Source organism: Ptiloglossa arizonensis, chromosome 4, assembly GCF_051014685.1.
Source record: "Ptiloglossa arizonensis isolate GNS036 chromosome 4, iyPtiAriz1_principal, whole genome shotgun sequence".
NCBI classification, from domain to species: Eukaryota; Metazoa; Arthropoda; class Insecta; order Hymenoptera; family Colletidae; genus Ptiloglossa; species Ptiloglossa arizonensis.
Window position 1 is genome coordinate 21,898,001 of NC_135051.1, and position 27,467 is coordinate 21,925,467.

The 27,467-nt window shown below is 26.0% G+C and overlaps 6 protein-coding genes across 13 annotated transcripts; 3 read left to right on the plus strand and 3 right to left on the minus strand.

The window, feature by feature from the left end:
* Positions 1-4,860, plus strand: LOC143145387 (golgin subfamily A member 2). 3 transcript variants are annotated; one of them, XM_076308720.1, is made up of 12 exons: positions 1-163; positions 514-597; positions 751-1,203; positions 1,353-1,548; positions 1,633-1,940; positions 2,003-2,179; positions 2,368-2,586; positions 2,754-2,939; positions 3,065-3,316; positions 3,518-3,818; positions 3,963-4,136; positions 4,382-4,860. In XM_076308720.1, exons 1-12 carry the CDS (start codon positions 119-121, stop codon positions 4,567-4,569), a joined length of 2,583 nt encoding a protein of 860 aa, XP_076164835.1. In that variant the 5' UTR covers positions 1-118; the 3' UTR covers positions 4,570-4,860. The 3 variants fall into 3 exon arrangements, with proteins under 3 accessions (XP_076164835.1, XP_076164834.1, XP_076164836.1); XM_076308719.1 differs by having other exon boundaries at positions 3,963-4,160; positions 4,382-4,857; XM_076308721.1 differs by lacking the exon at positions 1-163 and adding an exon at positions 219-281 and having other exon boundaries at positions 512-597; positions 3,963-4,160; positions 4,382-4,858.
* Positions 4,861-5,124: 264 nt separating this feature from the next.
* On the minus strand, positions 5,125-7,125 carry Rpp30 (ribonuclease P protein subunit Rpp30). Of its 4 annotated transcripts, none has more exons than XM_076309339.1 (4): positions 7,088-7,125; positions 5,983-6,588; positions 5,624-5,771; positions 5,125-5,453 (listed from the first exon to the last, which is right to left on the minus strand). In XM_076309339.1, exons 2-4 carry the CDS (start codon positions 6,568-6,570, stop codon positions 5,359-5,361), a joined length of 831 nt encoding a protein of 276 aa, XP_076165454.1. In that variant the 5' UTR covers positions 6,571-6,588; positions 7,088-7,125; the 3' UTR covers positions 5,125-5,358. The 4 variants fall into 4 exon arrangements, with proteins under 4 accessions (XP_076165454.1, XP_076165453.1, XP_076165455.1 ...); XM_076309338.1 differs by lacking the exon at positions 7,088-7,125 and adding an exon at positions 6,678-7,038 and having other exon boundaries at positions 5,983-6,603; XM_076309340.1 differs by lacking the exon at positions 7,088-7,125 and adding an exon at positions 6,814-7,037.
* A 282-nt stretch (positions 7,126-7,407) lies between these two features.
* Ssrp (structure specific recognition protein) lies at positions 7,408-12,659 on the minus strand. The gene is made up of 14 exons (XM_076308436.1): positions 12,364-12,659; positions 11,712-11,897; positions 11,363-11,578; positions 11,079-11,254; positions 10,838-10,973; positions 10,623-10,726; positions 10,368-10,496; positions 10,000-10,291; positions 9,754-9,912; positions 8,924-9,064; positions 8,521-8,712; positions 8,170-8,412; positions 7,979-8,053; positions 7,408-7,830 (listed from the first exon to the last, which is right to left on the minus strand). The coding sequence occupies exons 1-14, from the start codon at positions 12,412-12,414 to the stop codon at positions 7,711-7,713; spliced, it is 2,220 nt and encodes a 739-aa protein (XP_076164551.1). The 5' UTR covers positions 12,415-12,659; the 3' UTR covers positions 7,408-7,710.
* Positions 12,660-13,658: 999 nt separating this feature from the next.
* On the plus strand, positions 13,659-16,298 carry Urod (uroporphyrinogen decarboxylase). 2 transcript variants are annotated; one of them, XM_076308528.1, is made up of 7 exons: positions 13,659-13,946; positions 14,081-14,419; positions 14,645-14,803; positions 14,934-15,095; positions 15,410-15,547; positions 15,837-16,010; positions 16,085-16,298. In XM_076308528.1, exons 2-7 carry the CDS (start codon positions 14,135-14,137, stop codon positions 16,223-16,225), a joined length of 1,059 nt encoding a protein of 352 aa, XP_076164643.1. In that variant the 5' UTR covers positions 13,659-13,946; positions 14,081-14,134; the 3' UTR covers positions 16,226-16,298. The 2 variants fall into 2 exon arrangements, with proteins under 2 accessions (XP_076164643.1, XP_076164642.1); XM_076308527.1 differs by having other exon boundaries at positions 13,667-13,946; positions 14,081-14,431.
* Positions 16,299-16,754: 456 nt separating this feature from the next.
* Positions 16,755-24,286, plus strand: Eef5 (eukaryotic translation elongation factor 5). Of its 2 annotated transcripts, none has more exons than XM_076308531.1 (4): positions 16,755-16,878; positions 18,392-18,684; positions 19,069-19,203; positions 19,664-24,286. In XM_076308531.1, exons 2-4 carry the CDS (start codon positions 18,409-18,411, stop codon positions 19,733-19,735), a joined length of 483 nt encoding a protein of 160 aa, XP_076164646.1. In that variant the 5' UTR covers positions 16,755-16,878; positions 18,392-18,408; the 3' UTR covers positions 19,736-24,286. The 2 variants fall into 2 exon arrangements, with proteins under 2 accessions (XP_076164646.1, XP_076164645.1); XM_076308530.1 differs by lacking the exon at positions 16,755-16,878 and adding an exon at positions 16,885-17,136.
* Cpb (F-actin-capping protein subunit beta) lies at positions 22,855-25,856 on the minus strand. The gene is made up of 4 exons (XM_076308529.1): positions 25,718-25,856; positions 24,776-24,987; positions 24,276-24,648; positions 22,855-24,166 (listed from the first exon to the last, which is right to left on the minus strand). The coding sequence occupies exons 1-4, from the start codon at positions 25,718-25,720 to the stop codon at positions 23,933-23,935; spliced, it is 822 nt and encodes a 273-aa protein (XP_076164644.1). The 5' UTR covers positions 25,721-25,856; the 3' UTR covers positions 22,855-23,932.
* Positions 25,857-27,467: the final 1,611 nt, after the last annotated feature.

Genomic DNA, 27,467 nt, shown 5'->3' on the forward strand with positions numbered 1-27,467 from the left:
TAGGCATGAGATAACCTCGATCTTAAATAATACAATATTTTTAATTATGATGATGTAAATACTTGTGCTAAAACGTAATCGAGGACTTCATTTATTAGTTTTTGTGTCACACTTGAAAATGAATTTAAGTAAAACTGAAAAGTTAGTGGCTGCTAAGAAGAAGGTATCACTTTCTTGAAGTATTGACAGCTACGTAGATATTTATATACCGATTAAAACTTATAAAAAGTTCATATGTTAAACATGTTATTTAAATAAAGTTTTCATGCATCAATCATAAAAGGAAAGAGTATTTTTGTTTCTATATTTATAGATTTTGTATTTTATCAAATTTGTAGGTTATATTAACTGTCAAACATCTTTATTTATTCTATTATAGTTATTTATCAATCATTGAAATTATTTAATTAATAGGAACAATTTACACCTTTTAATACATGTTTCTTAATATTAATATTAGATATGTTTGATATGTTAATTACTTGTGTTTTATGAATTGTCTCACCCTTTTAGCTCAGAGAATTTCAATTGAGCAAAATGATGCAGGATAGTTCTACAAAACAAAAACACCAATTAATGGATTCATTGTCCTCGCAGGTAAATGAAATGCTTATTTGTCAATTATACTTTAAATTTCAAGTTTAGATTATTAGCTGCAGTATAAATGTGAGTCAATGCAAACATTAATGTTTAGATGCTAATAATTCGTTTAAGAAATAGGTAAATTAATATTTCTGGTTAATTTTGTAGTGTCAAAATGTAGAAATTAATAAATCAGATTTTGAAGTTGTAAATAATACACCCACATTACAAACAACTGAAAGTAACATAAATATTGTTGGTCAAGATTTCCAAAGGAATGAAACGATATACACAAATTTAATAATAGATACAGAAAATACAGTAAATTGTGAAGAATTACAGAATTCTGTAACAAAGACCACGAAACCCATACAAGAAATGCAGGAGATTAATTTAACAACAGATATTGAAAAAAAAGTGGAATTAAATGATTTTCCAAAAGTACAAAAAGAACATCTTTTGGAAATGGCTTCTGCAGTTGCAGATGTTTTGACAAGTGATTCAGAACATATAGATACAACTTTGGACTGCGATTTGATGTATCGTAATCAGTTTTTAAGTTCCTGTTTGGAAGAGCAGAAGAAGATTGTAAATGAATTACACTTAGAACTTAGTAACTCTGTAAGTATATACATTGCATACGTTTTTAAAAAATTGCAAAAATTTAACGTTCGTAATTTAAATTAACGAACTTTATGATTTTAATTATGACATTAATATTTCTTCAAGTACAATTTATTTTTAAAAACATTTTTTAATCAATTAATCAGCGTAGCAGAGTTGTAGACTTAGAAGCTAAATTAAATGCAAATGAGGTAGAATTTCAGGCGCAATTAGCGCGTGAAATAAATCCTCTAAAAGAACAGCTTCAAATTCATACTCAGACAACTGGAATCCTAATAGCAGAAAAGGCGGAGCTTATTGCTGCTCTTAATCAGGCTCAACAAAGTACTAGACAAAGTTCAGGTTTGTTTTTAAATTTTATGAAACTTCTTACACAGTTATTAATTTCACATCATACAAAATTTTGAACTAATAAACATTTTTCAGGTGAGATAGAAGAAATAATGGGAAAGTTTAAACATTCACAAGTTCGTGTAATTGAATTAGAAAAAGAAACTGCAGCTTTAAAAAGTAATAATGAAGAAATACGAAAAAATTGTCATCAATTGCAAAATGATTATGATTCTCTTGAAAAAAGATTCTTTGAATTAAAAAAAGAAAAGGAAGATTTAAATTTAGAGGCATCAGAATTGAAACAGAAATTAAATCTGAAAAAAACGGAATTAATTGCTGTTCAACAAGAACTCCATGAGAAGACAGCACTACTTTCATTAAGTGAATTAAGAATACAACAGGTAAATATATACATATTATTAATAAAAAGTTTGTGTAATTTTAATTTCTTTTATTACTGTAGATGAAAGGTGCTACGTCAACAGAAGAAGAAAGACATGCAGGAGCTCTTTTAGAACAGGAATTAATACAAACCAAGGAATCTCTAAGAGCTGTTAGTACTGAAAAGGATGAAGCCAATAAACAATATCAAAATTATGTCAAACAATTAGATATACAACAAGCTAAATTGTTAGATGAGGTATATTATACTTTATTCATAAAGATTTTAGAAAGCAAAGAAAATAACAAAATTTGAAAGTAGAACATGTTTGTATTTTAATACAAACATAAATAAACTTCTATGAAAAAAAGAAATAACAAAAATTCTACATAAATTTATTTTATTAATAAATAATCTGTCATGAATAATTTAACTTTTTTTTATAGGTACAAACACAAAAGAAAACTATAGAAAACTTACAATTAAGAGAACAAAGTTATGTGCAAAGACTATCAGAATTTGAGCAACAGTTACAACAAGAAAGAGAAAAATTAGAGAATTTATTGCCTTTACGAGATCGTAAGGAACAAATAGATAATCTGTTGAAAAATATAGATGAACTTACACTAGAGCAAGAAAGGCTCCATATTACACTTTCTGAAAAAGTAAGTTCTTTTTATAGTGATTTTCATTGTTTTAGTATTCTAAATCTAATGTAAATTATACAAAATGTTATTTATAGTTAAGTATAGTAACTTATTTATAATCAATAACAGCTATAAAACTTGCAAATATTACTGAGTTTAATTAGAAGTGAATTTTATATATCTAGGATTCACACATTGAAATGTTAACAAAAGAAGTAAACGATTTGCGCGAAGCAAATAATCAAGAAGCTGAAGTAACAAAATTAGCTAATGCTCTTGAAAGTGAACAACTAGGAGCATCCAGAGCAGTTCATCAAAATAGACAATTAAAAGAACAGTTGACTGACATGGAGAATGCTTTTGTTTCTCTTGTAAGTGTATGTTTATAATTAAAATCTTAATTGAATCTTCGAATGTGTATTTAATGATTGTACGTTGTTACAAATTTTCAAGTAAAGTTAAATAAATGATACAAGTCTTTAACATGATTTTTAAGAGCAATGCAAAGTTGGACTTAACAGAACAACTTCAAGCAGAGCGTTCCATTGGACGCAAACTAAATGCTCGGCTAAATAATGTTGAAACTGAATTAGGAGAATTAAAAGAAAAACTGAAAGAAAAGGAGGTTATTCTCGGAGAACTTGAAAAAGAAAGGCTTCAAAGTGCTCAGATAGCTGATCAAATACAACATTATCAAGCACAATCACATCATGCTGATACTTTTCAACAAGAACTTCAAAATGCCTTGGTAACTATTTATTTATTTCATACTTCATCAAAATATATCATTTAGTAGAAAAATTCAAAAATTTGTTAGTGAATTATTTATTATTACTTCCCACTATTTTAATATTAATATTATTTTATTATTTTATTATTTTACAATAGAACATTCTATATATTGCCTTCAGAATTACTGATACTAAATGAGTTTTCATTTTTGTCTTAGATTACTATAGAAAAGCTAGAAAAAGAGAAGCAGGGACTTATAAAGAAATTAAAAGAAAAAAATCAAAACAGAATTTTTTCTGAAAATGATTTAAGTGCAGTAAGTGTCAATAATGAATCGAATCAGAAAGAAAGGGCACATCTGGAAAAATCAGAGGAAAGTGATATTGTAGTATCAGAACCCATGAAACAACTTGAACAGAGATTTAAACAAACAATGGAACGAGTTGCTGAACTTACAGAAGAGAAACAGAAACTTGAGCATCTTGTTTTGCAACTTCAAAGTGAAACAGAAACAATAGGTACAAGCATTCAGAGAGTACAAGTACTTAGTATTATCATATTATGATATAATATTATATATAATAATATATTAAATCTTTTTGTAGCTTTTTAGTGAATCCAATAATTACTTTAACTTTATATTCAAGAAATTTATTTTTTAGGAGAATATATAACATTATATCAAAAACAAAGAGCAGTTCTTCAAAGTAGAGCAAGAGAAAGAGAACATGTATTTCGACAATTGCTTGAACAAAGAAATCAACAACAAGAACAATTACATAAATTGAAGATTTTGGTCGGTGATTTTCTTAGAAACGAATATATTCATTCGAATGGTACGGAATATCTAATTCAGACAGGTATAAATTAAAGCTTAAATTTTATTAAAATGTAATTACATTGAAAAAATATTTTGTAAAATCATATAAATTGATTTCTGATATCATTAAGGTAAATAGAATTATGATGAAAAGGCAATTAAGAATGTATTAGACACCCAAGTTACTATGTTTAAGAAAATCATAATCTTCAATAATAATAAAATATTAGATTTTATAATATACAAAAAATTTTTTTTCAGAGGTGAACTCTAATGATTTTGTAGCTACGGAAAGAAAGAAAGAAGCAATAGTGTCACAAACAGACAACCAAAGTGTTTCAGAACTTCTAGATGTTTTAACAGAAATAAAGGATTGTAAGGATTCCTGCTTTTTTGAGCCAAATTACCACCCGTGTCCTTGGTGTTCTGGAAAATTACTCACAGTATAAAAGATATGTTATGTACATATCCTGTATTTTTAGTATAGAGTGTTAATATAGGATTTCTAATGGACAACGATTTGTAGGATATAATTGTATATAAGACAAATACTATAATAATTGTAATTTGTAAATGATCAATATAAAAGAAAAAAGTTTCCTTCAGAAACAATTCTTCTTCAAAAAAGAAAAATATGAAAAGGGAAGTCATTTTGACATTGAATTCTTATTCAAGAAATTAATAAGATTAAAAAAAAATACTCTTTCAAACAATTGTCCTTATTCATAATTATGTAAAATTTGTCACTTTATTACATTTTATTACTTTATCCTAAGTGGAAATATATTTGAAATATTTTTTACATGTTTCATCATAAAAAGTAATTAAGTTTCTGAAGAATAATGTATCTCTTTCTTAAATATTCTAAATAAAAAAACATATTTAATTATATTTAAATAGGATTTTATTTAATATCTTTAGAAAACTGGTACCATGTTTTTAATACTAACATTATAATTCATTAAGAATTTTTTAATTATTAAAGCATTTAAGTAGTTGTTTTATTTTCATGAATATTAATTTTCTTGTTATATTTTTTTAAATACAAAGATAACTATTTAATATAATGACAAATTTTAATGTTTTTAAACATTTTTATTAAAAAAGATTATTTTAAAATTAGGAAGTTGTATCAAAGTTCAACAAATCTATAGTATCAATATTAAAAATTGAGGAAAAGACAATTTCATTTCTTTAATATCATTCTTCTCTGTTTTTTACAAACTTGATTTATAATTTCAATTTTTTTGAAAATCTCCCATTGTCTCCAATAATGTTAATTGTTTTGTTTCCTCTTCGATAATAAAAGCTGCCTTTCCCCTACGTCTTCTTTCTAAATGAATAAATACAGCAGACAAAAATTAGTACTTTTATTCAATGTGATTCTATAGTATATGAAAATTTATAATAATAAAGAAAAAAGGCATAATTATGAAATATATTATTATTACTATTACTATTATTTTTGTTATTTACTTATATTTTATTTTTAGATATATATACCTGCTCTCAAAAGAAGTTTTTTGCATTGATATAATATTGATGCCTTTGCTTTAATTTCAGATAATCCAAGTAAGCATGATAAATTGATTAAATCATATGGATTTCTAATGGTTTTGACATTATCGGAACCACTGGATAATATAACATTCTGCATACAAATAATATTTAATTAAAATTGTTTGTAATTGAAAGATTTTAAATAAATATTTGTAAATAACTACTTTTTTAAAAGTATTTATAAGTTTTATAATCTATTATTAATAAAAATATTAATATTGGGGCTAATTTACAATATTTATTATTGTTTTACATTATATAATTTTAAAAAATTTGATTTTTTAACACTAATACTTTTATACCTTGCTTTTTCCATAAGTGTGAAAAAGATGTGAATAATGAATTATAAGTCTTCTAGATTCTACATTTAATAAATCTGTATATTGAATTTCAAAATGTATTCCTCTTTCAACAGCTTGTTCATACAGTTTTTTATTAAGTTTAAAAGTTGTAGAAGACGATTTCAAAGTAATTATATCTGCATTTAACTGAGTACATGCAAACTGTAATGCATTTTGTGTTTTTGGAACAAATGCATATAAATCATACTTCTTTAAACTTGTACAATGATTCAGCACATGTGTCTTTGCAGGATTAGAACACGAAAAACTAATTCGATTAAAGATTTTTAGCTTTCCATGGAAATCTCTTTTTACAGTTTCTAGGTTCACTGTTTCAGGAACAATATTTTGAGACAATTCTCCTTCATCACTTTTTTTTTTTTTTTTCTTATCCGTTCCAAGAACGCTTTCATCTATATTAGTATTTATTGCTACAGTTTTAAATCCAAATTCATGTAATTTTAATAAAAGAGGATATAAATTGTACTTCGCATTCGCTGATACGTTTACACATAAGTCATAAAATCCCGTACTTCGTCTAATATCCATTTTTAAGAGATATTGAATCTACATAAAAAATAACTTGAAATGATTATATGTTAATACACATTCAATTAAATTCATTTGAAAATTAAATTTTAATTAAAATAAATTACTTCTTAAATTAAATTAAAATTTCATTATAAAAATGATGTTGTTTTAAGCGGCCTGTAATGGCGGATATTTATTAGAGGTTTAGTTGTAAACTTTGTCTTTTCTATAAAAAAGATGGTTGACTATATTCGATCAAACCTGCGAGTAAATCGATTCCAATAAATTTCTATGTATATGAGTCTACTCAAATCATATGTAACACTAAAAGTTACACCTAACTTGCAAGTATGAAAACTGACAGAAAAATTACTATAGTCCGTTCTAGACATAGACTTCATATGAATAAATCGCTGATTATAACAAGACTGAGATGGAAAAGGGTTATACTCTGAATAGAAATAAACTTTCAATATGATTGAAAGTTCTAACATTTACAAGTTTTAAATTAAGGCTTTGTTATTAGTTTTTTAACCTGATATTTGTTGAATAGTTGAATGATAGTTTGTTGAATCTTTCCGTATTTCAACTGATTACGTAACGCTATGGGTTGGACTTAAGTATACTTTTGGCCAAAGGAGCAACAGTTCAATAAGGTTTTTCCATAAATACGAGTTTTATTTGGTACCCAAAACCTTGGAATTAAACATATGATATAATAAGTGAAGTAAAAATCTTATTGCTTTGAAGGGAACATTTGAACTGAAGAAAGTAAATAAAATTCGTGATCATTACTTTTTAATGAATGCTTACAATTTATAGAAAATTTATGTAGAAATTCACTTACAAAGTAACTGCAAGGTAAAAAGAGTATATTACGAACATCTTATTATACAATATTTCAATGGTTTTAAATACTATTACTTATTAACTAAATTACTATTTTCTTATTTACTAATAAATTATGATTAGTTGCAAGTAAAAAATGAAGTTTTTGAATTTTAATTACACATTTTAACTAACTTATATAAATATTTCGACTCCTAGTCAATTCAAATAAATGATAATCAAACAAATATAAATATTTAAAATACAGATAAAAAATATTTAATTTTTTCAGAAATACTAATAATACACATACATGTATAATGATCGTAATTAGTCGCTATCCTTAGATTCTACATCACTGGAAGGTGGAGTGCTTTCAATAGGTTCTTCATCACTACCTTCATCGGACTCGCTTTTCTTTATTTTCTTCGTTAATTTATCATCATCATCCTATAAAATAATTTAATCAATTTAATTTATAATTACATACAAACTTCATGTAATTATTAAGCAATTTACATATCAAGTATATATGTTTGACTAACCAAACGTGCATAAAATTAACTTGTTTTAGAAAATAAGATAATAAACTTATTACCGTGCTACGTTTTTCTCCTCTTTTCATTCCTTTATCTTCTTCGCCGTCTTCATCAGAACGTTTCTTTTCTGATTTCTGTACAAATGTTTCATAAATAGAACTGAATTCGTATTTTAAAAGTAGCAATTTTTTATTTACTAGTAATAATAAATTTAATTCAAGTTATTATCTCTTATTTTTAATACAAGTACCTTAGTATCTTCATCACTACTGCTTTCATCTTCACTAATATATTCCTTACTCTTGAAAGTATTTCCTGACATAAGTTTACTACTAGGAGACTCTTTCTTTACATCTTTCTTTTTCTTATCTACCTTTTCTTTCTTATCTCCCTTTTCTTTTTTGTCTTTTACCTGACCACCTCCACTGGCTTCGTACTCTTTCATCGAAGCAGTATATTCTTTTTTTGCCTTTGCTGCCTTTTCTTCCCATTCCTAAACAATATTTATACATATAATTAAAATATAGAGATTAAATAATAATGAATAGACCTATAAAACAGCAGTAAACAAAGAATAAGTTATATATTACTACATCCTTACAGATTTGTCTTTGAGCTCCCTCCACATTTCCCCTCCTTTTTTAGCAATCTCTGTAACCGCAATTCCAGGATTATCCGCTTTAATTTTCTCTCGAGTACTATTCAACCATATCATAAAAGCAGTTGGTGGCCTCTTAGGTTTGTTTTCATCTCTTTCTTTCTTCTGCTTTCTAGGTTTTCTCGGCTTTTCCGACTAAGGAAATGATTTTTCTATATTTGATTGTGCATTTGATTGGTTACTATTTTAAGCAATCTTTCGTATTAATTATAACGTATTTAAATTACTTGTGATTTTAATAAAAGATTTATTAAATATTAAGCAGTATAAATGAAGTTATAATCATATTATTAAAATTCAATTAATTTTGAAGCTGATTCTATTTTAAAAATTGTGTAATACTTACTACCGTTTTTGCTGATTTCGTTTTTTTTTCCTTCTTATCTTTCTTGTCTTTCTTTTGACTCTTTCCAGAAACATCGGAATCATTTTCACTTTCTGAAGTGTTAGGATTACTGTCATACTCCTCTGCGACATCACTTTCATCCTAAATAGGAAAATACACTTCTTAAATATATGAAAAGTTAAGCAATTTTCGTTTAATAACATTCTAAAAATAGAATAAATCAATTACACAAATAATGTAGTTGAATTCATTACATTTGTAACTTTAAATATTGGAATAGTATTAAAATATAGCAAACTTTAATAATAAACACAACTACTTTCTAAGGAGGAAAAAGATAGTGGAAGAAAGAAGGAGAATGTAAAGAAATCAAGAAGAAGAATAGAGAACTGGATAAGAAAAAAGAAATGTTGAAGAAAATGAAAAAGAAGACTGTGTGATAAAAGAGTTAAAGAGGAATAATATAGTATTAGACTAGGATTACATAAAATTTGGTATCGAGAATGAAGTATAAAATACAAATGAAATTAAATGTGTTGCAACAGAAATCACCTGAAGTCAAAGATCAGAATTAATAATAATAAATAATAATGAACACCAATACTATTATTCTTAATTATTAATAATAATTAAATTAATAATAAACTTGAAATACTTAATTTCCTAACAATTTAGACTATTATTACAAAAATAATTCTATTTCTACCCAATCATTACATATACATAAACAATTAATAAATAAAATTATTTTTGTATAAAATTTTAAGAAAATCAAAAAGTATGTTAATAATTTATACCAATAATAATCTTAAATTCTAATATAATCATACTTGATTAGGATTGAAATCTTCATCAGTAGATTCTTCTTCAGAATCCTGATTTTCTTCTGCAGCCCGTTCCTGTGCTTCAGCTTTAACTCTTGCCAGGTAAGCATCTGGTTCATCTTCTTGATCACTGTCTCCAAAGTCATTATCATAACTCAATTTATCCTATGATAAAGATTTAAACAATTGTTTTTAAAGATAATTTTTAACAATTATAAAATAACTTAAAGATAGATAAATTATTTTACTTACACTCTTGCCTCTATTTTTAACACGCAGTTTTTTTGATGTAATGAAATCAAAAAGTTTTCCATATTCTTCTTTTTCAATACTACTAAATGTGTGAACTACGCCGCTAGTTAATTCAATTTCAAAGTCAAACGATCTGGTTGAGCCTCCACCACGAGCAAAATTTACAGATGCTATTTCTTCAAAACGTATGTGAATTGGAGGTTTGTGAACATAAATAAAACCTCTTTCTAGAGGATATAAGTATCCTGCAGCTGCTTTGAAAGAACAACTAATTGCAAGGGCTCCAGAATGACTACAAATTTAGACAAAATAATATATAAATTAATAAATTATAATATGCTTAATATATATTTTACAAATAAAATTACCTCGTGAAATTTCCAGGTCCTGTAATTTTTCTATTGATTATAACTTTCATTACTTTTCCTAATACCTCATAAGTTGGTCCTGATAATTCTTTTGGCAATTTATCTTCATATTTTTCTTTTAATTCTTTTCTATAAACATAATTAAAGTATTTAAAGTACAATTTTATATTTGAACGTTATCAAAGAGAACTTTCACTGAAATATTAAATTTATATTTTAACTAGAAATTTCTAACAACATTGTATTTTTACATACTCTGAGAAAGGTAATTCGATAGAAGTTTCTTCTTCTTGATTGAACAGTAACACCAAATAATGATAACGAGTTTGACCTTGTTTAATAGGTGGATCTAAACTGACCTGGAAATACATTAAGAACAATAAGAAAATAATAATATATAAGTTAACAATTGCTTTGAATATATAATTATCATACAAAAATGCATATATTCATGTTTCTAAGAAACTTACCACAAAATACATTTGTCTACTATCTTTATGTGGTAGAAGGAAAAGCCTCAAAACTGTTGACATTGGAATTTTATAATCAAAAGTTTTACCATGTAATTGGAAGAATGACTGAAATATTTTTATATCATAACGACCACTGAAAATAAAATTTTACTTTAATTTAAAACTTAAAAACTAGTTATGTAATATTCTTAAACAACTTAAGTCTATTTAAATATACAGACTGAACATAAATATGTACCGGGGTGTAAGACATTGAATTTCTCTAAATATGGCAATAGCATCTCCACTGACACTAATAACAGAAGCTTTTTCCATAACTTGTTGATGAAATGCTTCTACAGGATCTTGATCTGCACTATCACTAACCGGAATATGAAATCTCATTTCCATTAAACTTACTGGAGCATCATCATTCTAGAAAATTAATTATTGAACTATTAATGTTAATAATTGAAATGGGACTTAATACAAAACATTAAATCATTGATACAACAAGGAATTTTTTAATTCATTACAATTTACCTGATGAAATTCTAACGTAACTTCATTCTTTCCAGTATTGCATTGAGATACATCATAAAGTGGAATTTCAAAAGCAGTATGATGACCAACATCAAAACTCAAAACAGAGCCATTAAACCTAGCTGTACCCCAATTCCAACCTTTTAAGCTGAGTTCTTTTTCTAACATATCTTTCTTATAATTTTGTGCAAAGAACTTTGCAATTTTTTCCTGATCCTGCATAAAAACTTTTATTTATTTACAATGTAAATTATAAAGTACCTTGTAATTCATTTAAAAATCTTTCACATTAATTAAATGTTTAATATAATTTCTCTTTAAAAAAATTTCATTATTTTAAAAAGCTTACTGCATCCTTAAAGCCACGAAACCTATGTAAAGTTCCATTTTTAAGAAATATCCGCAGACCCCAGGTACCAATGAATTTTTGATAATTTACCATTTCCATATCAAATGCTGAAATTTGTTCTACCTTGCCTGTCTTCTGATTTTTAAAAATTAAATGTTGATCCGTCAGTTTCAATCGCCCTGGAGTCTATATATAACAAACATATCAAGTAATTATACTTAAAATAGAATTACATCAAATTATACTTTCAAATATATTACTTGACACTAAGATACAATTTTTTGAAAATGTATAACATGCTACTATATAAATATTTATTATATATTATACATTTATAAATATATAAAAACAGTTTTAATTAATAACAGTGACTGATCAATATATAAACTAGAACTATGTAAACACTTTGTTACTATAATTAATAATAAGATATAACTACACAAGAATTGTAAATAAAATATGAGGTAATTGTACAAACATAACAAAGATTATTATCGATTAAATAGAAACAAATGTCTAACCTCAAATACTATAAAAAAAAATGATGTACATATTAGGTGCACTAAAACAGTATTAAAGGAATGTCCTGTTAATATTTGAAACAGAAGTACCCATATTAACTGTTAAAATTTGTAAATAAGATATTATTTACCATAGCTCCTTTAACTTCTGCAATTACATCGGGATATTCTAAGAAGTCCATTTTCGAATTCAATTGAAAATGACTTGCTTATTGTTTTATTTTATTATTTAAACACTAAACACATAACCTTGGAATGAAATGTTTTTATTCAGCTACTTTTTCTTAAAAGCAGAAATGAAGAGAAATTAGAATGAATCACGTGTTAAATTTCTTGCGTGCTGCATAACCCTTTAGAGTCCGTTGTAGCCCGCCAAATCACGCGTCACTCCAAGTTCGTTCGTTTCAAAATTTGTTTGCGAACATAATTGGTCAAAACCATAAACTAAGAAAAATGTAGAGTTTATAATGTGCGAAACATGCAACATATTTTGCAATACTTCAAAATATAATAAATATTATGTTCACCATATATTAAAATATAGCGAAATGTATATAGTATGCAATATATATTACATGACAACTTACAGCCCATCCAAAAGACGAGATACCAATGTTTATATTAACGCCTGCGTAATAAGTTCAATGGTCTGTAACTATTAGTTTATTTTCCTGAGCTCCAGAAACGATCCTCACTCAATTATAGAAGATGTTTTCTTTAATCAAAATTAATCGAATGGTTTAAAAGAACTTTCAGAATTCATATTGAACCGTTATTTTCATATTGAACCAACAATTCTTCTTTCAAACCGTTCGATTTTCCTGAAGTTGCTCGGTTTATTCGAAATGTGGATGAATTATTTCATCACGTTAGATGAACTATATTGAATTATATTACATGTATATACGTACATTATATATTCTTTATATCGTAAACTATTCCAATATATGCTGTATATTAATTATAATTTTTAAGTATTATATTGAATGTTGTATGTGCTATTATGTTTTCAAGTATTTTAATGTATGCTAATAGTTTTCGATGGTTTGTAACTATTTTCTACATTAAAACGTACGAACTGTATATATCTATGTAATATATTTGTGTTTATTACTTGATTAAAATATGTAACGTTTAGTTACATCTATTAAAACAGATACTCAAAACACAAATATATTTAATAAATAAAAGTATAATTCTTGATTTAAACTATTGACTGAACACTTATAAGTTAAATGTATCAAAATTAATTCTATCAATGGTCAAAATTAATTCTACAAACGGTCAAACATTATGGCGCGCGATGCATAATATAAAACAGAAAAGGAAGCCAATGCTAGTTCTTTTCCTTTTAAACAGGAACGAATTAATGTTCTCGGCATATCTACAACTTGGATCTCTGGCTAAGAAATGTTATTGGTTGAAACGTATTATTTAGAGAAAGTGCAATTCATGTCAGACTATTTTTCATATTTTTTTGTGATACATTCGAATGGATAAAAAGAATAACAAAAAAGAAAAAAGTATTCGTTAAATAAGAGAGTGAATTTAATTCGTTAAATAAGAATTGAATTGAAATATAAAACACTTTTTAATGATTTTGTAGGTTAAAAGTAATAAATTAATCTATAATAAAAGGTATAAAAAGAACAAATAGTAAAGCATAATGCTTTTACAAATGCATTAGTATAAGATTTTTATGAATTATTTAATTGTAAGTACTCAAAAGTAAAATATTTTATAAAATATTTTAGTTTCATTAACTATGATTCTTTTTTGTTTTAAATTTTATTTAAATTTCTCTCATCTTTGTACTATTATTAAAATTAATACCATTTTTTCTTACAGGTCCGTGAAGGCTCATAATTTCTTAAATATAAATATTTTTGTTTAAAAATAATAATGGCACAACTAGAATTTCCAGCATTAAAAAATGATTTAATTTTGAAAGCTGCATATGGAGAACCAGTGGAACGTGTTCCAATATGGATAATGCGCCAAGCTGGAAGATATCTTCCAGAATTTCAAGAAGTCAGATCAAAACACGATTTTTTTACCATTTGTAAAACACCAGCCTTAGCTTGTGAAGTTACTTTGCAACCTTTGAGGCGTTTTAATTTGGATGCCAGCATTATTTTTTCTGATATCTTAGTTATTCCACAAGCAATGGGTTTGACTGTTGAAATGGTACCTGGGACAGTATGTTTTTCAAAATTTTGAATTTATCCACTAAAGATTTTAAATTCTTTGAAAATTTCTTATTTGATTTTAAGCAATCTGTAAGATATTAGAATTTTAAATTTATAGGTAAAAGACTATTATTAAAATTTGCCTAGTGTCTGAAACTTGTACAGTTTTGAGAATATCAAAAATATAAGTATTATAATATTTTTTTATAAATTATTATTATAGGGACCAATTTTACCCAAACCTTTATATGATCCATCACATTTGGATAGATTAGTTCATGTAAATGTGGAACAGGATTTAAAATATGTAGGGGATGCTATAACTTTAACACGATATAAATTAGAAGGAAAGGTACCATTAATTGGTTTTACCGGTGCTCCTGTAAGTAAAATAAATTTTAAATGCTGTCCATTATAATTTTCAAGAAACATTATTTTTTGAAAATTTTGTTGTTCATTTATACACATATATAGATTTTATAATAACAGTATTCATATTTATAATTTATTAGTGGACATTAATGTGCTACATGATCCAAGGTGGAGGTAGTTCAAAAATGACTAAAGCACAGTCTTGGTTATATAAATATCCAGAAGATTCTCACAAACTGTTACAACTCATCACAAATGTCATAGTGGACTACCTTGTAATGCAAGTTAAAGCTGGAGCACAGGTATAAAAATATGCTCTTGATAATAAGTTTAAATTTTAGAATAAATTAATAACTAGTGTAATAAATTAACACATAAATTGTCATTTTTTACTTAATCAATACAACAAACAGATTATATTGAAAAATCAAATTAAGTAAAATACTTTTATTAAACATTTACCCATATGAAGAGATACATCATAAAAATTGAGTGGGAAATAGAACTGTTTAGAAACAAAACTTTTGATATGAAAAACATGTTAAATAACATAACATTTGATATCTGTTAAGTATATTTTTAATGATTTCTTTTTTATCTTATTTCTTTTTTGCAGTTATTACAAGTATTTGAAAGTCATGGTGATGTCCTTAATGATGAATTATTCTTAAAATATTCATTTAAATATTTGACGGAAATAAGTGAAAAAGTCAGGCAACGACTTAAAGAAGAAAATATTCCTGATGTACCAATGGTAAGCTTCAAAATAAATATTATCTATAATGTAGTTTATATTTTATTTTTTAAGTTTTTATAACTTCTATTTTTGGATTCTGCAATGATTGAAATTACATAAGAATGAAAGTAAGAAAGATTTGATATTATATTGTACTAATAAACTATCAAATGAATTCTAAAGTTGTTGAAGATACTGAAAAATTAATATATTTCCTATGACATTATTTAGAAGTATTTATAGGAAAAAATAAAGATAAAATTATTTATTTTCACAATTTATACAAAAATTATTAAACTAATTTTAGATAGCTTTTCCTAAAGGAGCAACAATGAATTCTTTAGAAATGCTAGCAGTTTCAAAAACTTACGAGGTATTAAGTTTAGATTGGACTGTAAACCCTATAGAAGCAAGAAGAAGATTAGGTTCTGATATTACTTTGCAAGGAAATTTGGATCCATGTGCATTATATGCTTCTGAGGTTAATATTCAACTGATACACATGTATATATTTAATTTTTTTTTAATAAAATAATTAATATTTTTTTTATATAGCAAGAAATAATGAATCGAGCAAGAGATATGACAATGCAATTTGGTAAAAATCGATATATTGCAAATTTGGGACATGGTATTCTCCCGGATATACCAATCACATCTGTTGAAGCTTTTGTTAAAGGAATTCATTCAGTGTAATTTATTAGACTGATTTTTTCTTTCATGCATTTATTGTAATACAAACTTGTAATAAATTATAATTGATTATGTACTTTTATTTGAAATCAATTTGTATACGTCCAATGTTAATTTTTACATATCATGAGATACGATTTATTATATATAGTTCTATTTTAAAAGATTAAAATCGTTCTGTCATGATGTCAACAGCACATGTTGTACGTTCTATATTGCAATGTTTCTACGTATCTATAGTGTGTGTAAGACTGATTATGAGATGTGTACTGCGCAAAGAAGGGGTAATTAAAGCTGGTGATTTTCCCCTCAAACGGCAAGTTTTAATGATCCCCAATGTATTTGTATCTAGAGGGCCTCAGAGACCTCTACTCCTTGCTGTTCGGTTCTATCGTAATCTCATGGTTCTGTATACACAAAGTTCCTCTTTTAGTTAAACGTGGTATAGTGTTCACTTAAGAAAATTACACCACACGAAACAGCGCCTGCGTATTACACTAACTTCTGACTGGCAATCAAATTTCGCATCCAACTCTACCCCCACGTAGACTCTCAGCCGGAATCCGTGGTTCTATTCGGGTGGCCCCCTGTCGCCGTTTAGCGGTTCGCGCAAGCGCAGTCAACTCTTCTGGTTAGAGTGTCCATTTTGATCACATGTGAGTATCTCCAGCCTGTTCTCCATTTTTCACGGCGAGTCTAGCCGATCGGCTTGTGATCGCTTGAGCAAGTTCACAAAACGTGTACTGAAAGATCCAGAAAATAAAGGGCGACATTATTAGAAACCAGTTGTCATCCGTGATTCCTCGAATTTTTTCTGAGAGTCGGCAACTTCGACTACAAACCGCACGCAATCCTTTTCGCGCCATCTTCTCGAAGAAAACGGTCAAAAAACCGCAGTAAACTCGTCCTCGAAGGTAATTCGACTTCCGCGAAGCTTTCCGATTGAGTTTTCATATAAAAGCTCTGATAATCAGGGAACTGTCAGCCGGGTTGAATCTTTGGTTAGCTCGTGCTACCACAACGTGTTCGTGTACTTTTCGATCATTTTATGTAAACTTTTTGAAGCTATTTACGTTTAAAACTTTTTGAGAACATTTTCTGGAATCGATATTGCATGGTGTTCCAATTCTTTCTCTTTTTTTTCTTGTTTATAATATTTCTGTATTATTTGAATTTGCTGAAATTTGAAGTAGTTCTCATTCCATAATATAATAAGATATTGTACTTCTTTTATTGTTCCATGTAATTTATGTATATTTAGTTTCTGAATTTTATTCTTAATTCAAGATTGTAATTCTATTATGCATTAAAATATCAATGTACTTTTTAAATGTAAAGAAGTAGCAACCAGAGCACATATACTGTTACGTTTCAAAACATATTGAGTTATATAAAATAATTCTAAATTTTTCACCATTTCATTTTTATATAATACTTTCAATGTAATTTTAATGGTTTGCAAAACTATATGAAATTAGACTTTTATGGAATTTCATTTTATTAGAAGTATTCCTAATTTATCTTTATGAGATCATTTAAAATAATTTCAATGCAATCTCAATAAGTTTTTAAAATATTTTTTTATTAAAATAGTTCTAATAATGGTACGTTATATTCCATATGGCAATTTTGAAAAAATTATAATACTTGCAAGGTTTTGAAGTTTATTGAAATATTTTTAAATGAATCTGCGAAGTTTAATGGACATGATTTCTATAGAATTTTTATAATTTTTAAGTATACAAAAAAAAGTATACGACATTTAATGAAATGTCTTGTCACTTTTATGTTTTTTATACAATTATTACAAATTTATTTTTTCTTAATGTCACATTGTAAGTTGTAAAATAGTTACAAATCTTTTCAATGATTGGTTATTATTATTTATAAAATGGATTTAAAAATTTTTGTAAATTTAAAATATATTTTATTATTTTCTTCAAATTTAATCAGTTTGTAATTATTTGTTACATATTGGTTTTTAAAAATGTTGTAGGTTATAGAACTCATTGGTTTATTAAAATCATTTTATTATAATAAAATTATATCTCATGACCTATTAAATTAAAATTTTTTTAAGTATATAAGTTTATTATGAATTTCTAATTTTAGTAATTTGTATGTTTTATTTGAATTTCATTATTAATTTATTTTAAATCATTATTTCAGATTAACAAAAACCAAGGATGGCTGACATTGAGGATACTCATTTTGAGACTGGAGACTCTGGTGCTTCTGTAACATACCCAATGCAGTGTTCAGCACTGCGTAAAAATGGATTCGTAATGCTCAAATCTCGACCATGTAAAATTGTAGAAATGTCAACTTCCAAGACAGGAAAACATGGTCATGCCAAAGTACATCTTGTAGGCATTGATATTTTTACTTCAAAAAAATATGAAGATATTTGTCCTTCTACGCACAATATGGATGTGCCGTTTGTTAAACGAGAAGATTACCAGGTATTCAAAAATATTTTTATACATATTAGACATTAATTAATCATTCATGTAGAAAATATTAAATGTGTTATTTGTACCAAACTTCATATTGTATAGTTTACTTATTTCTGATTGTTTGTCATAATAAAATTATTATGATTCTGCTATAAAAATTGCAATAAAATATGGAATCTTTGTTGAAAAATAAAACTAACAGTAATGTTTCATTACACTTTTTTAACAGAAATAATAATTTCTTAGTTTTGTTCATTATTTGTATTCTTTATTTGTAGCATTTATTAAAAATTGATTCTTTTAAATTTAGTGTCAGTTTTCAAACAATTTTATTTCTCTACAGAACCAAAATTGTAACAAAAATTTGTATATTTATATCTTCTGTTACAGCTAGCAGACATATCTGACGATGGCTATTTATGCCTGATGGCTGATAATGGTGAACTTCGTGAGGATCTGAAAATTCCTGATGGTGAACTGGGTACTCAGTTACGTGCTGATCACGAAGCTGGAAAGGAGCTTCTTGTAAGTGTCGCTATAGTTTTGTATACAAATAAAATATTTTATTTTTATTCAGAAGTATAATACTGAGTTTAAGTAATATATAAATGTGTTGAAAATGTTACGAATATTAAAAATAATAATGTTATGAATCCAATTAAATAGAAGTTCAGTGACTCTTTTGAAAATTTATAGTGAAATTAAAAAGACTTAATTACTTAGTTGGTTTTTTAAAAGTATAAATGTCATAGATTTTTATGTATTTCCTCATGTTGCCTAATATGTAAAAAAAATTCAATTTTTATTTTAAAATGTGATTTCTTAGAAATTTGTTTAAAATTGTATAATTCTACAATATTATTTATTTACTCTCAGTATCTACACTTGGAGATTTTGTGCTATTTCATACTGTTTGATTAAAAAAATAAATATAAAACTAAGTCTGCTGTAGTGAAAACGAAAAACTCAAATTGTTTTATTTTAGTGCACTGTACTGAAAGCTTGTGGTGAGGAGGTCGTGATTGCCATCAAAACTAACACTGCCATCGATAAATAATTGTGTTCAGTCCAAACTCCACCATCACATTAAAGAAAAAACAAAACACACACAGCTAATATATTATTAAGCGAAACCTAAGATACAATACAAGATGATCAGTGGTTAAAATAAGAACTACCAACAACATACAGAAAGGAAAAGAGTGGTGGGCACTTGAAAAAGAATAAAATGAAGGAATACGAAATAAAGGAAAGGAAAGAGACTAACATATAATTCAAAAAGAAGGGAAGAGAAAAGCAAATGTGCGTGAGCGTGTAAGTGTGACGGAGGAGAGGATTACAAATAATGAAATAATTGCAAAAAAAAAAAAAAAATAAATAAAAAGAGAATAAACCAAGAAACAGCATCACCTTAGACTTTGAGGGAGAAGAATGTTTTTGGCGGCTTAAAATGTTGAGATTAAAAGGCAATTTTGACAGTCGAAAATTTTGAAAGAGAAATAACTATTTTGCCTTCATTTGTGATTTCTAAAATTTCAACATGATTAGAATTCTATTTCTATTGGAATTTCGATTATTTTGTAATAGTGATTACACAAACTTCTTACTGAAATTATAATTTTATTGAAATTCGAATACACCTAGAATTCTAATTATCTAAAAGTTTTGTTCCCTTATGATAACCCTTTCTCTCTTTATACTTTAATTGAAATTTCAATTCCTCTAAAAGTTTCATTTTTTAAATTTTTTCTAGTGAATTAGTTAGAATTTCAATGTTATAATTCTAATTATCACAGTATCCTAATTTTATTGGAATCCCATTTTTTTTATATTTAAGTTCACAAAATTATTTCTATTACACTTCTCTATTTTAAAGTATCTGTCCTAATTCAGAATTCCTGTCTCATAATTTTGAAATCTTTTTTATCGTGTAATGTTAATCTAATTTTGTCCAATCTTCATTAGAATTCCAGTTGTATTAGAATTCTATACTGATGAAGTTTCGTTAAAAGATGTATGCCTTATTAGAAATTCCCAAAAATTTGTTTATCCGAAATTTTCCTACTAGAATTTGTCCTCATAGAGGTTTTTATTTAATTCTATAACTCTGATTCTATTACAGTTTGGGTAGTCATACTCGAGTTTTTTTTTTTTTTTTTTAAATTATTTACAATTCTGTTTTGATGAAAATTAGAAACATCTAACAGTTTTCTTAATTTTTCAAATTTATATAAGAAATTCATATTTGTACTTCTCGCTTAAAATTTAAGTGTAGCTCTTTACTCAAAATTCCAGAACTTAATATCCAACTTGGAATTCTGGAACATTCAACGTAGGTCTGAGAAGTTTTTATTCATTTTTTTGTGAATTTCTGAAGTTTCATTTTCAATTCATATTTTGTACTGCTGTTTTGTATTTAAAAACTTCTAAAGAAAAGTTTTGCAAGTCTTGTATTAAAATCGAAACTTCAAATTCAATGAATGTTAAATTTAAAAAAAAATTTCATTTTGAATTTCAGACTGCGATCATCTAATAATTTCACAGATAGACTTTAAAGATGAATTCTAAAATTTTACGTTCACTTTTTAATTCTGGTTTTTTATTTGAAATTTGAGTTTCAATGTAGAAATTTTGATATTGCATCAAAAACTCGATTTCAAATCAGATTACATCACCTTCGATAAAACCAAGGAAGTTTACAAAAATATAAAAAATGAATAATAAGAAACGACTAAGCTATATAATCTAAGCAGACTAATTTAAGATTAACACGACCTAGATAAATGAATTTAATCGATTCAAACAAAAAAAAAATAAAAAAATGAAAAAAAGAACAAAAACAAACGAATCAATCGGCCTCATGGTCGAATTTCAGCTACGAGAGACGGAAACAATTTTTTTCTGCTTCTCGATATTCTGTTTAATTAATTATACACCACTGCTGGTCATTCTTTCAAATTCTAACGGTTTTTACTTATAATAGATTTCAAACACCGAAAAAATTGTAAGAGTAATTATGATCCTATAAGCACGTATATGAGATGATATTTCGAGAATATTATTGTAGAAATATATTTAGTATTTGAAATTTCGAACTTTTGTTGCAAGTTATCAATTTATAGATAAATTGATAAATAATTATCAGTATTTATGTAGGTAATAATACATTACCTATTATAGAATAGAATTCTTAATATTAATATATTGAATTCAATTAGTGAAGTAATTAGCATTCCAAATTATAAGTACTTTTAATTCAGAAATGTTCTCGAAATATTTTGTATTTCAATGTGCACACAGTAAATCAATTCCTAAAATATTTATAAAACGATAACAATATTAAATACTGTAACACATCAAGGTATGCAAATAGTTATAAAAATATAACCAGCATTGGCGTATATAGGCAAGCAAAAATACATATACATACACACACGTATACAAATACACGCAGTGGTAAAGTAAATGAAAACACACAAGTTTATGTGAAAGTTCTCGATTATGGAATTTCAAACAGAAAACAAACGTAAAATATATAAATTAACGGATATCAACGAGCATTTGTTTATACGGCAGAAATCAATGGAGGATAAATAAAGGAAACAAAAAGCAATTTGTGCTTTTGTGCCACCTTCGATAATATTTAGTTGTTTTTTTTATAATCACATTTTGTAGGTAATTTAGGTTGTAACGATTTTGTTACTTTTTCTCATTGTGTGCTTTTATGTTAATTAATGCTACTGAAATCATATTGAAATATTTCTATTGGAAATGATAAATTAGAAGCACACATAATATAGATTCATAAAATTCATGGTTCTGTAACTAGTAATATTTTGAATTTAAAAAATTCTCCATATTAATATTATTTGAATGTCATCAACTTGGGTAAATTCAATTCAGTATCACAAATATAATTGATGCAGAAATTAATGATGATAACAATGATGAAGTATATTCAATTACATTAAATTGAATAAAATTTGTCATCCAACTAAAACCGTGTTTTAAAAATTTGTATCCAATGTTTAATCAAGTTTAATTCGAAGCTAAATATGTTGAAACTAGAAATCATTATTCGTAAATATTTTCATTTAGTAATTAATCTAATTCAAATATATTTAAATTAATTTTAAGTATTTGTTTGGGAAAACATTAAACAAACTGTTAGGAATTTATTCGCAAATATTCTCTTTAATATTCCTACATTTTTCAAACATTAATACTCTTACATTTTGTATTATTAATAATTATTAATAATTAAAAAACATTACGAGTGCCATTACATATATGTGTGTGTACGTGTATTTATTATATATACACACACATACATATTTGTGCTCACTTATACGAGCGCCGCGCGCGCGCGCACACACACACACACACACACACACATACATACACACGCCCGCACGCAAATATGCCGAAAGATATGTAACCCAAAAACGAAAATGCGTTGAAATGTGCGATGACTGTTTTTTCTAATTTATTTGTTGTAAAAATTAGACGCGATTATACAAGTACAAGAACATGTTTTTATAACTTATAACTACACATCTTAGACATCGCGTGCACACCAGATGATGAAATCATTTTACTTTGATAAAAAATTCATTAAGCACTATTATGAAGGCTTTGTACGTTTGCATAGGTCAAATTTCTATGGAAATAACAAGAAATATAGCGATTTATAAAATTAATAATAAACAATACATAAAACTATGAAAATGTACGAAAACGTCATAACAATGCTTTATAAATTAATATTTAATACGTGCATGTTTAAATTAATAAAAATAATACAAAAAAATTGCACAATGAGATGAAATATAAGTACGTAATTTGTTATACCTGTATTTAAGAACAAAGATCTTCAAACATAAATATGCATTCTATAAAATTACCATCAACTAATTATTTTGAAGTTAATCACATCAATTCAAGGTGTTACATACCTTTAAAGACATCCTATATATAAAACCCAGCGCTCGTAATGTCTCTTAATATTTTATTCAAAATCTTGACATAATTAATAATTGATAATCAATTATTATTCATTTTTTAATTCTTTAATACTTCAGGAAAAATTCATCTTTACCGTTGCACCCTGCACCTCACAGGAAACTGTTCAAAATTCTTGTCACAATAACTGCAACAAATCGAACCTTAATTTGATCATTTACGATTATCTGTTTCTTTTTTTTTTTTATTGACACTCTTCAAAATCGGAAGAAAACTGATGTTCTTCATAAGATCAATTATTAGCGTTTCTCCTTTGAAGAGCGGCCGCGAGATCCTGCCTGAGGGCAGCTTGTTGTCTCTGATCAGCTAGAGATTGAACAGATCTTAACCCATTTACAATATCTTTTGTTTTGCCGAAATAAATTTCGTTTAGGGTATTTCGAATTTTGTTTTCCATATCTTCAACCATTCGTCCAATATTGACAATATGTGGAGAGCTCTCGCTTATTTGTGCATCTTGCTCAACCTAGAAGAAAATTTTGACTAAATTTAACTACATTTAATTCAGATTTAATACAAAAAAATAATGTATAAGATATTAATTGTATCAAAATCAAAAATAATTAAAAACATACCTGTCTAGTAAGACTGCCCCCAAGATTCATTGTTCCAGATCCATGTTTATTAGTTTGTAACCAAAGCATTGCAGTAGAAGTTAATTTATAATGTGCAGTTCTGCCATTGGATTTTTCCTGAACTTCTACCACATGGATTGAATCCCAACAACCTTTAATTTTCTTTGAACCATCTCCAGCTTTTTTAATAAGAATCACTGCTGCAAACCCATGATCCAAATCCCAGAGATAAACAGAGGAAACTCCACCCTCAAAATAAAGTTCTCTGTATTGATCAAATGCATGATTTGCATCAATCTCTAATTTCCTGAGTCTTTCAGAAGGCATTGAACCGTCTTCTAATGGTGGATCATATGTATTGCTCCATGGAGATCTGAAAAAAATATTTATAAAAAGTACTTTAAACTATATTATACTATAATATAAAATAAAATAATATGATCCTAATAAACCAATGAACAAAGTTTCAAAAGAATTTAGTATTTTTTTAAATCAATTACCTATACGAATCTCCATCTCTATTATAATCACATAATAAATAATCTCTTCCAGACTCTTTATCTTTTGCAATTTTTAAGGGTTGATCAACAGAAGATAAAAGATCTTCACACAAAGATGGCACTAGATCTATTAAATCACTTAAATTTTTTTCAATTTGCTGTGGTGGCAATCTTCTCATCAAATCCAATGCACAATCCATTTGCTGCTCCGTCTTTGAAAGTAATGTATAATATTAAGTTTAATATTTTACAATTCAAAAAAATTTTCCATAATATTTACTTGACTTTCTATTAACCATTAATTTTATGCATTTATAATTAAATTTGGATAAGATACATGTAAATATAATTATTCATTCATACAATCGTGTTATATATAAATTCAATTAAATGTAACTCGTTCAATTTGATGTTAGTTTAACATCATAAAATATTTAACATAATTCAATTTACATAGAAATTAATTAATAAGAATTAACTTTCGTTGATCACTATTCATTCCTATTCGAAAAGCAGAAACAAATATGTCACAATTTATAAATTTTAATTTGTCAATATGAAAAAATTAAATTTACAATACCGCTATATTCGTATAAACACTTATTATAATAAAAAAATATATACATATATTTAATATTCTCAATACTTCTTTAAAACAATAAAAAAATTAAAATTTAAATGTATGTCAGTGGGCGCCGCCATTTTGACGTTTATATCATTTGAGGTTAGGTACAATTTTCTTTGTATTCTTTTAAAATTGCAAAAAGTTACTAATTTTCACAGTACATAGTTATTAAAAATTCGTTCAAATCTAAAAGATTTTATAAAATCTAATTTTATTATAACAAACATTATTTATTAATAGTTCTAATAATGATTTCATTTAACATCATTAATAAAGAAATATAACGTTACAGTTATAAACTGGGAGTGTTAACTCACCATTTTAAACAATTGAGAAATTTTGCAAACGTCGATCAGAGCATCAATCAATAAAAATTACAAAATCAATGAAAAATGTATCGAAACTGTTTATCCTCTGACCCGCATTCAGTCACCGAAAACGAATATTCGAGGGGCGTGTCAAGACTAGTGCTGATTGGCCAATCCGTTACACAATGCTAGCAACTTAACACAAATGAAAATTAAATACAAAATTAACAATAAAACGATAATTAATTTAATTCTCATGTATCAGGAATGCTTAAACTAACATCAAAATAATTAAATTAATGTTAAAAGGAACTCTTTAAATTGAATTATTAACTTTCTTATATACAGTAGATTCAATTGTTAAAAATTAAAATTCCTTATTTTGTCACTTGTAATTTAAAAAATGTCACATCTTTTAGTTAACAGAAGACAGTTTAATTGCATTAAACTATTTATGATTTTTAGAAACTATTTTTCTCTATCAAAAATAATGTAATGTTTATATAATGTTTGAACCGTATAGGGATTTTAATCATTTTTAAACATTGTGTAAATTACAAATAACATTTTCAATACATTTAAAATAAAACTATATTTCAAAATGCATTTAACTTGTTTATTATTAGTTTAAATAAATTTGTATACACACATATATACTCAGTATAGAAATTTTATTCTTTTTAAATATTCTATAATGTGTATTAAAAACAGGTAAGGTTTGATATTTCGTGTCTAATAATAATCTATAGTGATAAATTGAGTAAAATACAAGTTATAAAATTATATCGTGTAAAAAAAGATAAATTTGAGAGTAAAAGAGACATATTTTTTTTCAATTTTGAATAATAAGTTAATATTATTAATAATAAATGAGAAAACGCATTGTTGGAATAGCATTTTTCTATAAACTTAGCCTACATTTATAAGATCGAATAATGCGTTAAATAAAGATGCATATACTTCATTTTTCCATATTCATTTCCACATTTTTAAGAAAATATCAAGCATGTAAAATGTTGTATACTTGTTGTATACTTCCTAACATTGTTAGGAAAGGATTATCATAAATTAGGATTTGAAAAATATTTAATGTATAATATACTTTTATGATGTGTAAAATTGAAATAAATTTTCAATACAGAATAAACTTTTATTTTTGTTTCTGAAATAATAAAATAATCATTTATTATTCTGTTATGAATAAAAATTATTAGTTACACTTTCCAGAGCACAGATTGGTTGTATAAGTTATCAATATATAGAAATTATTCAAATAAACTTAACATTTTGTTCATATTTTAGGACTCTTTAAAAGACAATGTATATAAATAAATATTAATACATAGTATGCATGAACTTGAAAGATTTATTCAGTATACTTCACTACATCTTAAGAATTAGTTTTATCAAACCTACTTAATATTTCGTATATTGTAGCTATATGAGTACATACATAATGTACAGTATTCATTACAGCTGTTTAAGATATAACAAACATGCAGCGTACAGTATAATACTTAAAAGCAAAGAATATATGATATTCACTACAATATTTTAAAAAATATTGAACACAGCATTCCTAATAATATATTAAAATATAAAGAATATACAATATACACTATAATGGTGTAAAAAGTAATAAATATATAACAAACATTAAAATAATTAAAGATATAATAAATATACAGTATTCAGTATATTACTTAAAAATATAATGAATACATAGTATACATTGCAATGAGTTTACATTATACAGCAC